This window comes from Chroicocephalus ridibundus, chromosome 7 (assembly GCF_963924245.1).
Source record: "Chroicocephalus ridibundus chromosome 7, bChrRid1.1, whole genome shotgun sequence".
Classification (NCBI taxonomy): Eukaryota; Metazoa; Chordata; class Aves; order Charadriiformes; family Laridae; genus Chroicocephalus; species Chroicocephalus ridibundus.
Window position 1 is genome coordinate 12,924,832 of NC_086290.1, and position 14,087 is coordinate 12,938,918.

A 14,087-nucleotide genomic window follows, 5' to 3' on the forward strand; every position below is an offset into this window, starting at 1 on the left:
ACTCTCAAAACCTGTGCTGCTTGGAAAATATCACTGTTACCCTTGGGCACCTTCAATCCTGTCCAGATCTGGACTGCCACTGAACCCTGAAGAGAATAAGTCTCAGCAGTTTATGTTGCCTGGGCAAAAATCATTTTGCAAACCAGGAAATTCAGTGGCGGAAGTCGGGTCAGAGTTGATTCACAGATTTAAACTATCAGCATTGGGTCTAAACTCTGTCAAGAATGCTTTCTGTTACCAAATGATCAGGGCCCCTCACCAGCATTTGTCCTCACAGAGCTTCTGTGAGGCAGGAAACCACTAATAATTTCACACTAAAGATGGGAATCCAAGGCCCAGAGGGATTAAGAGCAAGCCTGCCCTCTCAAAAGGCTGCAATGCTGAGACATGTGAGTTTATAGTAGATCTGGAAGGTAGTGTAGTGCTGCACCTAACACAGCTACTCCTGCAGCAAGACTGCGCTTTCTGAAGGTACCAGTCAAAGTCTGCACAACCTCAGAGGTCTCTGCACTTGGCTAATGTGGACATGGCCAAAGCTCTTTGTGGACACACAGAAAACCTGTGGCAGATCTTGTATTTGGACCCTTTACTGTTGTGTTTCCATGTGATAGTTTTATCACTTGCCCTCAGCCTTGCATCTCCAAAGAAGATGTAAGTCTCCGAAATGCTTACGGAACTCTGTGATTCCCACACACTTACACTGGGACAGTGGGGCTTCAGCATGGCTGAAAAAGTAGTCTCGATTAGCATGGATAGACTAACATGCAACCAAGTTAAATTAACATTGGCCATAACCACATGGGCATAGCCACAGGTTAAATAGTCCACAGACTTGTCCTGTTATCGGCCAGGAATGACATCCCATTCATCCCTGACTACAGGATTTGACTCAATACTTTTCTGAGACAAAATGACTAAGCTGAGTTACTGCCATTTCTGATGGCTCGCATTAGTATCACACTGTCTTACGCCAGCTTTACCCCCCACTAAGTCACGTTTGGCTGAGAATTACCTTGCCAGTTGCGGTATTAATGAGGACGTGAGCAAGCAAAGAGCATGATAATGTTTTTGATTATATCCAGATCGTAGGAGGGTAGCTGAAAGCGCTGCTGCAGAGAAACCTAGAAAAACAAATACCATCCTTTCTTACTGTGATTTTTCCTATCAGACAAAAGAATGCTCTAATTAAAGTTGCATCCTTGTCTCAGGGGCTGGAGGGGGGCAGATAACATGGTGATGTGAGAAAAAAAAGGGAGAATCAGTCTCTGAAATTAACAGAAACTTTCAAAGGACCATTGATGTTTTTTAAAGAAGCTGCCTGACCTGCATGGTAAAGAACATGGTGAAGGTGAGAAACCTGTGATTAGACGTTGCAGCTATTTAAATCCATAATTGGGGGTGCACAGTTTCTTTACACAGGGAACAAAAGTGCGATTTAAAGTGCAGGTTTAACCTCTGGTTGAGCCTGGGATAGTTCAGAGGGAGAATTTCCTCTCTGATACTGTGCCAGATGAGGTCAGCTCAGCCCTTGTACAAGCGTGGAGGGGTGAAGCCCCACTGGGGTGCCTGATTCTTACCTATAGAGTTTGCTTTGCTGGTCTGCAAGTAGTCCAAATTTGCCATACTGCAAATCTGTGCCGTCCCTGATTTATACCCCTTGGGCAGGAAGGGAAGCGGTATGAACAGGAAAGGACGGAAGGAGAATTTTTGTAATTATGGGATTCTGGGAACTTTGTAGTCTGGCCCAAATTTTGTTCAAACTGTAATTTTTTTTCTTAGTTAAAATTTGTGTATTTTCTCAAGCACAGAATGTGAATTTTAATTATCTCAGGAAAAATAAATCAAATAAAATGCTATGCTGCAGCACTGTCAGGTTGCTGGGCTGGACCAATGCACAGAAGAAGCTGCAGCTACAGAACAGCAAAGAGGCAGCTTTGCCACAGATGTTGTCCGTGGAGAAGAGGGTGAGGCAACGGCAGTCTCTGGTCTGTCACCTTTGTTGACAGAGAAAACAGATGATCCTTCAAATCGCCTGCAAGGCACTACCGTCTACCTCTCTGCAAATGACCTCACCGGCGTGGTAGTCCGTGTGCTTTTGTCCATCATCAGAGGAACCAGGCCTTTGACTGACTCATGGGCAGTGCCTGCGCCGCCAGTGCTCTGTGAAAGGCAACCTTGGTGCAGGGCAGGCTGATGGGAAGCATCCTCACACAGGGAATTGCAGGCCTGACTGGAAAAATATCTCATATTCCAGATAAAATGAAAATTGGTGATACCCTATCACAAAAGCAGCCACCCATGAGAGCCTCACTGATTTTAGTAACACACTGAGAATAATTAAGTTTGAAGATTGTATTTCAGAGAGTGGGGTGCAAGCAAACACAAGGTCAGGATATTTTGGCAAAAGCCTTGGAGGCTTGGACCTAATATGTTTTAACAGCATCAGAGGATGGGGCTGCAGGGCAGATTGCTTTTGCATTACTGAAAATACTCTCTCTTGCTGTGGTTAAGTTGGTGATATGTCAGTTTTATATGGCAGGACTCACCACAGTGTCTTGCGTATTATTTATATCCAGATATTTAGGTGCTAGGCCTACTGTTCCGTGCCACTGCAAAGGTATAAAAACCACAGAAAAGAGAAGGGGTTGGTTGGCAATAACTTAAGCTCACCAGCCAACTCTATCAGTATTTGCATACAAGTCATGTTGAACTCATCCAAAGTTTGAGGAAACCTGACAGAACTGAGCTTGTTTATCAGCCTACGTAGGCAGGTGGGGGGGCTGCCAGGGAATATTTGCACAGTAATCACTGCATCAGAAGAGGAGGAATTTTACAGTAGAACTTATTGATAGCACAACTAAAAGTGATGGGCAAATAGGAGATCAAAGGTCCCCACGCGGCTCAGGGCCACATCAAGGTGCGGTAAGTGCTCCGTGACTCTGCCAACTGGATGAGAGGGGGAGAGAGGAGCTGTCAGCCACATGTCAAGAGAGACCTGAGGTGGCATGTGGGATAATATGTGATGGTCTGAGAGATGGACTCACTCTTCCAGGAAAATAGGAACAAACCTACACACAAATTTTGAAAATTTGGCTCAGTTTCCATCTCTGAGGTTTTGAAGAAACTCATCTACTGAAACAGAGGGAGGGAAATGTAACCAAAAAAAATAATATGTAAATTGGCCCATGTTTTATAAATATGTTCAAAAAATATTACAAAAAAAAATCCCAATCCCCATTCTCTGAAATATGTACATATGCCTACCCTCTAGAAAACACCTGGTTCAAGGTGTCTCAGGAGCATGGCAAACACTGTCACCTCCAAGGAGGTGGGATCACATTGGAGCGAAGCTTTGCCTCTCCTGCCCTGGGAAAAGAGAAGGTCCAGAGACACCAGAGCCAGTTTGCTGCTCCCCTTGCAAGCCGATGGAAGAGGGGACATGGCTGTCAATCCAAGGGACAGTCCCCTTCCTGCTTCTCCCTCCCACGGCAGCAGCCATCCGTCTAGATTTCTGAATGTTGGGATAGTCCAAAGGTGCCAGAGCTTTGCTGTTCCTGCATGCCCTGCCCCTATAGGCATCTGCCTCTTTTGACTCTTCCTAGACTCTTGAGTACACGGCATTAAGCCTGAGCAGATCTATGACATGTGCCCTGTACCATTAAAGCTGATGGTAGTTCTCCTCCATTGACTGGGATATAGAGGATTTGATTTTCATCCTTGTTTCCACTGAGAAGTACTAAATGGGCCTCAGTGGCAACCCAGAAACAGTTATCTGAGACCGCGGCTTAATTTGGAAGCTGCTTAATCAGAATGATATGCTGCTTGCATAAGGAGCCTCTTCTAAGAGGATGCTCCTCTAGCTCTGGCTGGATTTATCACTGAGAAATGTTGCTTTGGGAAAAGGAATTGCTCATACAGCAACTGCATCGTATTACTGTATGCCGTTTAGTATGTTTCCCTGTTGAACATCTATTGATTTTTAAGAAAGAATGATGTACCGGACAAGTTTTTCTTCAATAGAAACAAAGTTACTGGTGAATACAGATCCAGCTTGTAAGGGAGATGCTGGCTCTCCACAGTTTCTCCATCATGTGTATGCCAGGCCCTTCAAATGAATCACTGGAGTAGCTTTTGCAAATGGATTATCACATCACACTCCGGAGTGGGCACGTAATTAACTCCTGAGAGCAAAGGGCAGACTCACCCTTCAGGAGCTGGGTTTCTTGGGATGGTTGGCTAGTTCAGAAATGTGGATAACCATCTGAAAAGTTCAGCCACAGCTGGACCTGCATAGAGGCACTGTGCGTTAATCTAGCATGAGATTTGGTAGCCAAGAGCCCTGGGGTCTGATCTCGATTCCATCACTGACTTGCTGTGTGCTTTGGAGAAGGTCATTTAACCTTTCTCTGGCTCATTTTCTCCATTAGTATAAGGGGGGAATGATACTAACCAGCTCCCAGGGAGTCGTGAAGCGTGACTAAGCTGTGTTTATCATGTACTGTGGAAGTACAAAGTATATCTAAGGCCTCCAGAAGCAAAGATAGGAAGAGCTGACAGGAGCTGCTGGCTCCTAGCCTGAGGCTCAGCCCCAGCACGGGGCTTCCAGGAGTGCCAGAAGGGAGCATTAGGTTCGTCACATGCATAATTCTGTGTCTTGTTTCGTATCGCCCAAAGGGCCCTGTTCTGTTCATTATTTTTCTTATTATCTATGCTGTGGCAGTTGCGAGTCCCTCTTGTAGACCTGGCTCCTGATTGCAACACAATCCCCTCCTCAGGAGGGGAAGTGGAGAGGGATGTGCTGATCTCTTCTCCCTGGTACCTAGTGATGGGAGGCGTGGGAATGGTTCAAAGCTGCGCCAGGGGAGGTTTAGACTGGACATTAGGAAGCATTTCTATACCAGGAGGGTGGTCACACACTGAAACAGGCTTCATAGGGACGTGGCCAATGCCCCAAGCCTGTCAGTGTTTAAGAGGGATGTGGACAATGCCCTTAACAACACACTTTAACTTTTGGCCAGCCGTGAATTGGTCAGGCAGTTGGACTAGATGATCATTGTAGTTCCTCTCCAACTGCAATAGTCTATTCTGTTCTATTCTACAAGCGCAGGGAACACCTTCCCAGAGTCTACTTGAGTCTCCAGTACCTCACCTGGGCTGTGCTGGATGCTTGTTTCAGTGCAATCGTTGACCCCAAAAGGGAGAGTGTCTCTTCACTCAGTTCTCTTCATCTTTCCTTAAACATATTTTTTTAGCATGATTAAACATTATTATCAGCTTTTGTTGGCTTTGTTTCTACTTGCAGCATAATCGTCTGTGTACAAAGAGAGGGGGCTTGAGATATCCTGCCTTGTAACGAGGGAGGGATGAGCTTCTCACCTCTACTATAAGGTGCAGGCAAGTAGCAACATGTGAGTAGGTGTACGTGTCTCACAGTGATACAGACCAGCTGAGATAAGGCAGAATATTCCTGGTCACTGTGTGCATGTCGAAGTCCTGAGGGGTTCTGGTGGAGGTCAGCATTAGGGATCTCGTGGCTCCCGATTTGCTAGCAGGGGTTGTTTTGAAGCACAGAGAGGTTATCTTACCTGTTCGGTGTGTCTGGAGGGGGACAAAGTTGAGGAATGTGAACAAACCTTGCTCATTTAAATAGGAAAAAGAATGTGAAGCTAGAGCAGCCTTTCATTCACACGTATTCAGTCCATTGACTGCAGGGATGTTCCTCCTGATCTACCACAGCAGAACTGAAGCGTCCTCTCTTTTAATTAGAAGGAAGCACCTTTTAATCAGCCAGCACAGTGGTTGATTGATGTAGTGCCTGAAAAGAGGCACTGAAAAAGAGGCCTGAACGAGTGTCTGAAGGATGTTGCAACCCTTATAATTTCAGAACTCCTAAGAGGAAGGGTCTCTGCTATTATTCAAGCACTCTTGTTATGTGGCTTCCTATTGGAAAGGCGTAATTTATCTTGTAGATCTGTTGCTCAGTGGCATCGTAGACAAAGTACTTTGCCTTCACTGTAAATTGTTTCAAGGCCAGGCAATGTGTGAACAAGTGCACGGGCATCATGTTACAAAGTTCATCCAAGGTGCGCTTGGCTGTATGAAATAAACACTTAATAAGCAGCTTTTACTTGGGAATGTCATGGCAAGCAGATATAAGCGGATATATTCTTCCACCCTTTCTTGAAACACATCTCAGCTGCTCTCCTGCTGTTCTGGTACGTCTGCTTTGTGGTACCAGGCACAGTGAGCACTTAATCATTTTACAAGGCAGCCAAATACAAATTATGAAGCCAATTAACAAATACTTTCATCTACAGGATTTATACTGCAGCTTGGCTCTGTTCATACGCAGGCTAGCATAGAAGGCCCAGTTCAGGAAAGTAATTTCACATCTACCTAATTTCCATGAGTGTAAATGGCATATCAGCACAGGTTTACATGCTGCGCCCCAGCTTTGGGGGCAAGTTATTCTCCTAACCAGGACATAGACTAATGGACCGGAAGATCAGCTCTTGGCTGTGCCGCAGATACACTCCGTGATGTTGGCTAAATTGCTCAATCTGTGTTCTAAATTTACATGAGAACAATGTCTCTTTTTCACTCTTCTGCATGTATTTAGATGGCAAATTCTTCAGGACTAGGTTGTATAGAGCAGAAGGGTCTTTACAACGGCTAACTTCATATATCTGAGCTGGGGGCTAATATCCCCCTGCAGTCAGAGGTGACAGAGAGAGGATCCACCCTCAGGTTGTTTAAATAGGCATCTGCTGTGAACCAGTCTCCAGAGGAACCACCACCACCCCACTCTGTGTCTTCACACAACAAAACCACAGTCTTGGCTGAGACTTCAGGGTATTACTGTTCAACATGGGCGTTTTCAGAAATGCACTGATGTTCATGAATAATAAGGTTAATAGTAATAATAATTAGTGGTTTCAGGCACCTTCTAATGTGTATAATACCATTTGTCCCAGAGTACTTAGAGGAGTATAGTTGATTGCTCTGAAGATAGCTGAAATACAGCCAAGTCTGGGATGAAACAAAGCTCATGTTTTAATAGCATGGAGTGAAGTTGTGTGACCTTTTAGGACAGGAAATGAGTAAGAAAGTTGTCCTGTCCCTCCAAGTTTGTGCACCAGCTTTTACACAGGAGAAGGAGGTTGTTAGAACAGCTGGTTGCACCAGGCAATCGCTCTTCTGGCCTAGTACAGATGGGTTTAATTTAAGAGAGAAAAGAATTAGCCAACGTTCACTTAGAAGACAAAATGGGAGGAAAAAAAAAAGAAAAGAGACCAAGAAGGCACCTCATCCATTCATGCAGAGATCTCAATGTTCTCATATATTTCTTAATCCTACTCTTTCAGCTGCTTTAAATTATAGTTCAGCAAGGTATTAAACAGACATAACTTCAAACACAAGCAGAAAAAAAGGACACAAATGGGGCAATTCTAGGTACAATAAACCATGCCTGTCATTCAGAGACCTTGCTCATTCTTGGACTGAAATTGCAGTTAAAATGCAATTCATAAAAATGGCACTGTCTTATTCAGCAGATCTTTCCCCTTGACTTTTTACTCCTGGTATAGCATTACAGAACAAGTATAGTTAAAAGAGCATATTATTAATTAGGAATTGGTCAGTTCTAGCTGGGCAGGTGAACTGGAGTCTGGAGGCGTCTCTGGTAGCCTGGTCTGCCTACCGGCGTTCGTATTACTGCTGATGAGGTGTGAGAAGGATCAAACAAACAAAAAGAAACTGCCAGTGGCTGTGCACACACCAGGTGAAGCAAGCTGATGAAAGACGTAGGGAAACCCTCCTGTCTGTAAGAAGGCCACAAGGTCAGACTTAGAGAGCTGGGGTTAGTAGGAAGCCTTTGGAAGATCATTGTGCTATTCACATTAGTACGATGTTCCTGCCTGGTTTAGGTCTAAGCACTCAAGTGATCTCTTCGCCCAGGTGCTACACAGCAGTCACCGAGAGGACAGAGACTGGCTTTATTTAAATGGGCACTGTTCCTGTCTGCATCTGTTTTGGCTGAGTGCAAAGAAAATTGTGTCCTTTAGATACGTCTCTTCCATTAAAGATATTTTGGTTGAATTTGCTCTGCGGTGCTATCAGGGAAAAAAACCTAATATTAAAATTTATTACTCAGTCAAACTGTCCAGCTTTTTACAAGGCTAAAACAAGGAGCTGAAATCTGCATTAAAAGACTTCCAAAATCAATGCATTTAAATAGCATGCTTAACAACGGGAAAGCAACTTCAAGTCTCTGGTTATGAGAACTTTCTCCTTAGGGTGCTGTAAGACTGGAGGCCAGTGATATGCTTAACTTCTCCAGGAGAAGGCTTATTCCATGATATCTCACGTCCTGGAGTTGCATTAATATTTTGGTGGGAGTAGCATGGGCTTTTCTAAGGGAGCTGTCAGAGCAGTCACTGGATGAGAATCTCTCTCCATGTCAAAATTTTAGCTGTATGTAAGCTCAGTGCCTCTGGTCTGCTGCATGCACCTGCAGGACGTTATATTTAAGTCTGTGGCTGATGCTAAAGTGTTAATAACAAATTACTTGGGAAAGTGTGCTGCCCTTTGAGGCAGAATTAGGGTTTCAGACTGTACAAAAGAACTGCTGGATCTCCAGTGACAGGACTAGGAGAGAAGATGGAGACTTCGGGGGTGTGTGTACTACTCTGCATACTTACAGGGGGTATAATAATTATTTTGTTCGGATATTGCTAATGGATCTCATTCTTCTCCAGGTAACAAGTCCCAGTATAGAACAGGATGATGCAAATCAAAGCAACATCAACTGAAGATTCGGTACCACGAGTTTGACTTCCCAAGTTCCCCATCATCCTTGTTCCCATCCTTCTTTATTGACAGTCAGCAGCAGTTGAGACCTTGTGATTTATTTGTAGAAGTGGGACAAAGTATACAGGCAACTCCATGATTATGACTTAGGTGATATACAAGTGAGACATAACAGAAGAAGGAAAAATTGCTCAAGCCGTGTAGTGGTCACTGTGACCCAATATGAATCTCTCGTATGTCAAAGTTTGAATTATTTTCTTTGCTTGGGCAGACTGTGCTGCTGACTACAGACCCTTAAGAAGACTCTTCAGAAGAGTCCTTAGAACCTTTTCATTACTATAGGAGCTTTCCACTGATTTCTCTTGACTTCACTGACCTAAGACTAGGAATTTGCATTTTTACTAGGTAGGGGAATGTCTGTCTACTGCACTTGTAGAGCAGATGGGGCTATATCATCAAAGCTGCAATTTATAGAATCACAGAATGGTTCAGGTTAGAAGGGGCCTTAAAGATCATCTAGTTCCATCCCCCCTGCCCTGGGCAGGGACACCTCCCACTCGACCAGGTTGCTCAAAGTCCCATCCAGCCTGGCCTTCAACACCTCCAGGGATTAAATAGAGCCACCTCCAAAAATGTAGTTCACCTGGTATAATATAAATGTGTCTTCTTTGTGAGACTGTGGTGACAGGGATGTTGGAAAAGGATCACAGCTCTTCAGATTCCCTGACAGATGGGATGCAAAAATATGAAGTTAGACATGGCCAAAACCCTCAAGCACACGCTCAAGTCTGTATGGCTTAGTATGTCAGCTGATTCCTGGTAACTGCATTGTCTTAGTAAGCAAAAATGTGAGATAAATCCTGTTAACTAAGCCTCATCCATAGATGTTTCTGTGAACGTGTGTTCCCTCCTATTTGTGACAGGATATGAACATACAGAAGGAGGGTTACAGGAGCTCAGCTGATGTGTGGTATCTCATGCTGCAGTGACTTCTGTCAGGAGTTCCCTCGCTTTGCCTGTGGAGATGCGATGACAGGAGGATTGGGAGTATCTGCAGTCACTGCTTTGATTTCCCTGTTGGTTTTCTGTGCAGAGAGATTCTGCTGAGAAGCATCGGTCCTCTTCTCCTCCTTTTCCACAAAGTTCTGAATGGGAGTCTCCACAAGGACAGGCTTGAGGGAAGCATACTACAAGAGTCAGCTTTGCTCCAGCTGGCTTCTGTCCAACCCCAGTTTTCTCAGAATGCAGAGAAAAACATGAGCAGAGCCCATACGGGACTTCAACCAAAGCCCTTTGAGGGCTTGCAAAGAGTCCCTGTGTTTTTGGGATTTCATTGTGGTTCTTCATCATGGGTTCTGGAATATTTTACTCCAGATCTGCTCAGAACTTTGTTACAAGGTTCAATAAGACACTGATAAACAAAGGGCATATAACTATTTTTACATTCTGTGGAGAGGAGTCCAAGAAAAGATGTTTGTTTGTAGAAATGAATGACCAAAAACTATGACTTGCTTTTATAACTTTTCCCCTTCCTTCTTTGGTAGTCTAATGGTTTGTAATTTTTCTGCTTGTTCATGCAGGAACTACCTCTTCAGACTTAGTCTACACAATGTTTCTCTTATTCAGGTATGTTCACTTTTTACTCTCTTGTTTTATTTGACTTGCTAATGAATGTTCTGTAATATTTGGTGTACATTTTCAGAAGGCTGTATAGTGTAAATTTGCCCAGAGCGATGGAGCACGGAGAAGACAAAGTCAGAACCAGATGCTTATTCCCACTCCAACAATAATGCTGGGGGAAGGGCTCTTCTACACTTGCCCATTTGAACAGCGCGCTCTGCTCTTGTTTCTTCAGTGTTTGGGTGGTAACGAGATCTGCCAAAAATATGGCATCTTAAGGAACAAAGCATGCAGTGTGACTGATACAGGCTTAAACACAACAATCAATAAAAATCCTTGGCTTTCATTAGAGGAGATGTTAGCAACATGTAGAAGAAGCTTTTACTATTCTCGTCCACCCTTGTTTTTAGCCATGGTTGGCCTTTGTGAACATGGATTGCTGAGGAGTTGTGTTTTGCTGAATGCATTACAAAAAGCAAGATTGGACTTGCAAGCATTTGAGAGGCAAAATGGGTTGAAAAATGTGTGTTACCCATGGCAGAATGGAGGCAAAGCAGCTAAAGTTTGAAAGGGCTTGCAAATATCCATCAGTATTAGGACTTTCCTCCCACTGCACTGAATCTGGAATTGAAAGATGCTGCAAGAATTGTTAGTGAAAACCCCAACTGCTTATCTTTAAATAAATAACTACTTATGCTCTGGGATATTTACCATCTTCTACAGTTGCTAGAGCACCAGAGATGTATTCAACATTTTTCAGACAGATTGGAAGGCCTTCCTCCTGTACCTGACCATGCAAAGAAGCCATTAGGGTAGTATTGCCAGCCATTCTGATGTGCACAAGCCTTTTGCTGTTAGTAAGAGTTACAAGTATAGATGGAGAGAAGAAAAGATGTTTAATGGTTGTAAAATGCATTGAATCTTCCTTTAAAAGGAAAACAAAGTCCGGAGTTACCAATGACAACAATAAAGAGTTAGAGAAGCTGATACTCCCATTTGGCAGTAGTTTCCCTTTGCAGAGCCATATTAGCATGGCTGGAAGGCTTCCAGCGAGCCCACAGGAGAGGGAAGTCTCTGTAGTTATGCGAAGTGTCATACCTTCTGCAGTGCCTGTTATCGTACTGCCTGACACAGCCTCTTGTGCTTGTCAGACGAGGGATCCCCTTCCACGAAACCCAATTGCAAATTTTCCTTATACGCTTCTGAAGTCAGGCTTGGCTTGGGCCCTTTTCAGTGCAGTTTCCTTTCCTACACTGCAAAACATGGGAAGCCTCTTTCTATGGCACTGGAGGATGCTGTGGGATCTCCGGTTAACATAATGAGCTTAGTTTGCTCCTGCTTTCTGGGTGTATCCGGTCACTTTGCCAAGACTTTTTGCATGACAAAGAGAGCATGGAATTATGTTGACACACGTGTTGGGAATGATGGAAGCGATTGTTTCCTGACCTAATGGTTGCCTAAGTAGCTGCTTGGCTTGTTTCCATAACGCAGATGATGTGGCTTAGAGGCACCCCCTCCCACCTTCCCTTCGCTGTGCATCATTTTAAAGATCAGTTCAGAAAGCGAGACAAGAAATGCAAAGAATCTACAGTTTAAGAAGTAATCGCAATGCTAATTTGGGTTGGTTTGGATCTCCTGTTTGCTTGCAAGTAAAATACAGTGTGGATCTTGTCAGGCCTGATTTGGGGATAGTTTTTCAACTTCAGATTGTGGGCTGATTTATTCCTGCTCATGTTGCCTACTCTTTAGGTTGCCAGTGGTGCTAAATCTGCTTCAAGGTGCAGGATTGTGTTGACAGATGTCTGCTCCCTTGCATCTGTGCTTCCATGAGGTGAGGGCAAGAACATGAGGAGCACAATCTACAGAGACAGCAGGATATGCTGGTCATGGGGCAAAGCCTGGCACTGTGAGAAATATACCTCTCTACAGCATGGTTAGGTGAAGTTTAAAGCTGTTTTTCACTGAGTGTTCTTGTGCAATCAGCTATATCCCTAGGCTGCACTGTCCCTGTGGGGAAAAGGCAAGGGCACATTTGAGCCCCACAGCTGCCATGGAAAGGAGAGGAGGCCAAGGCCAGGGTGCTCCTCTGAAGGAGATGACTCTTAATTGTCTTTTCAGCAAGGCTGGCAACAGCATCTCGCAGGAGCAATATCCCTGTGCCACCGCTTGCTAGCACAGCAAATCCAGTACTTTAGTCTCTCATTCTCTAATGGGTAGATTTACTAGCTCACTCCACCTAATGCGTGTTTTCTGTGCCAGTTATCTGTTCTTTAACCAGAAAATGAATATTTCCTGCCATTGAGCAGGCCATAATGTTTTTCGTCACAGCATTACTATATTCATTGCTTTCCAACGGGAATAAATTCTTCTGTTTCTGGATTATAATCCCCTTTACTAATACGGTGTATCACAAACCCAGTGTTAACCATGTCGTTACTCTCTGGTTTTAGAAAGGTTTTCGGCACCCAGACACTAAAAGGCTGCCCTCTTTCCTTCTACCTGTTGAATGGGCGTGGAGGCCTTTCATTTAAGACCAAGGCAAAATGAATTAAAATGAGCCCGAGTTCTCCCTCAACTTCAAGGATCATCTTGTGAAACTGTCGCTCCTGGAAATACATTTTAGAAGTCTTCAGTTCCAGAAGCCAAAGTTATGGTATTACTCCTGAATCTGTGTTGGACTACCATTAGCATAAACTTAATTGTGTAATTTCCACAGCAAAGAACACACTCGAGTATCATGTAGCCACTCCACGTAGTTTGGATAGGAAGTTACTGTCTTGGAAGTGCAGTAGACTAAAAGACAAAATTTAGCATTATATGGGCAAGTTACTGGATAAGACCTGTGTAAAAAGATAGCATTATCCTATAGAACAGTTGAGATTTCAGGGGAGGGGAGGAAGTGAGGTAGATTTTAGGATGTGTCAGCTGTTGGACCGTATTATAAAGGGGTCATTTCTTTTCCTTTCTGAGCTCTCAGCTGCTCTACCACGTGCTGAAATTTTCTCCTCACTTTGAATTTGCTGTTGGTTCTGCTGAGGTTGTTTCTTCAAGACTGTAGCACTGAGCTTTTACATGAGAAGTAGTGAGTGGAGCGGAGCAGAAACTGAAGCAGAAGCAGCTTGTTTCCTGCTCTGCAGAACAAAATGTCTCAACTTCTTTGAGACTTTTCCCCCCTCTCTCTTCGTTTCTGAACTGTGTTTGAGAAATTCTGCTTGGGACTTGAGAAACTTTACACCAGATGAGTTGTAGTTGCATGAGAAACCTTAGTGGTGGTGCTTAATTTTTTTTGTGAGAAACATTTTTGGCTGAATGTCAATATCCAGAAGGAAGTTGATGCCAAGGTATTTTGGGGATCATTTGTGATTCTGTCTACCTGTCTTTCTTGCCAAAATTGAGGCACATTGTTAAAGAATTTCTGAAAATCATCATCTTGAGATGCTCCACATGGTGTATCCAGAAGCACCTGTTAATTTTGGAAACTTTGGCATGTAGTATTCAAATTCTTGCAGCAGTCAAGAAGCATAGTTTTAAAATGGATACTGTTCCCTAAATCTTTTAGCATCTCTTTTAAGCAAAATCCCTGCAACATGTTTCATCTCCATCTTTAAACGGTCCTCTTTTATGCATTCCAAGCTTGAAGTATTAGGCATTTTATAGAA

The 14,087-nt window shown here is 43.8% G+C and overlaps 1 protein-coding gene across 5 annotated transcripts in view; it reads left to right on the forward strand.

Annotated features, from left to right (window-relative positions):
* Positions 1-14,087, forward strand: part of SEMA5B (semaphorin 5B) — a 277,400-nt gene that overhangs the window by 159,669 nt on the left and 103,644 nt on the right. For all 5 annotated transcript variants that reach the window (XM_063341108.1, XM_063341109.1, XM_063341110.1 and 2 more), the window contains one exon: positions 10,389-10,434. In XM_063341108.1, the coding sequence (XP_063197178.1) occupies positions 10,389-10,434 (46 nt within the window). The remainder of the gene's footprint in view (positions 1-10,388; positions 10,435-14,087) is intronic.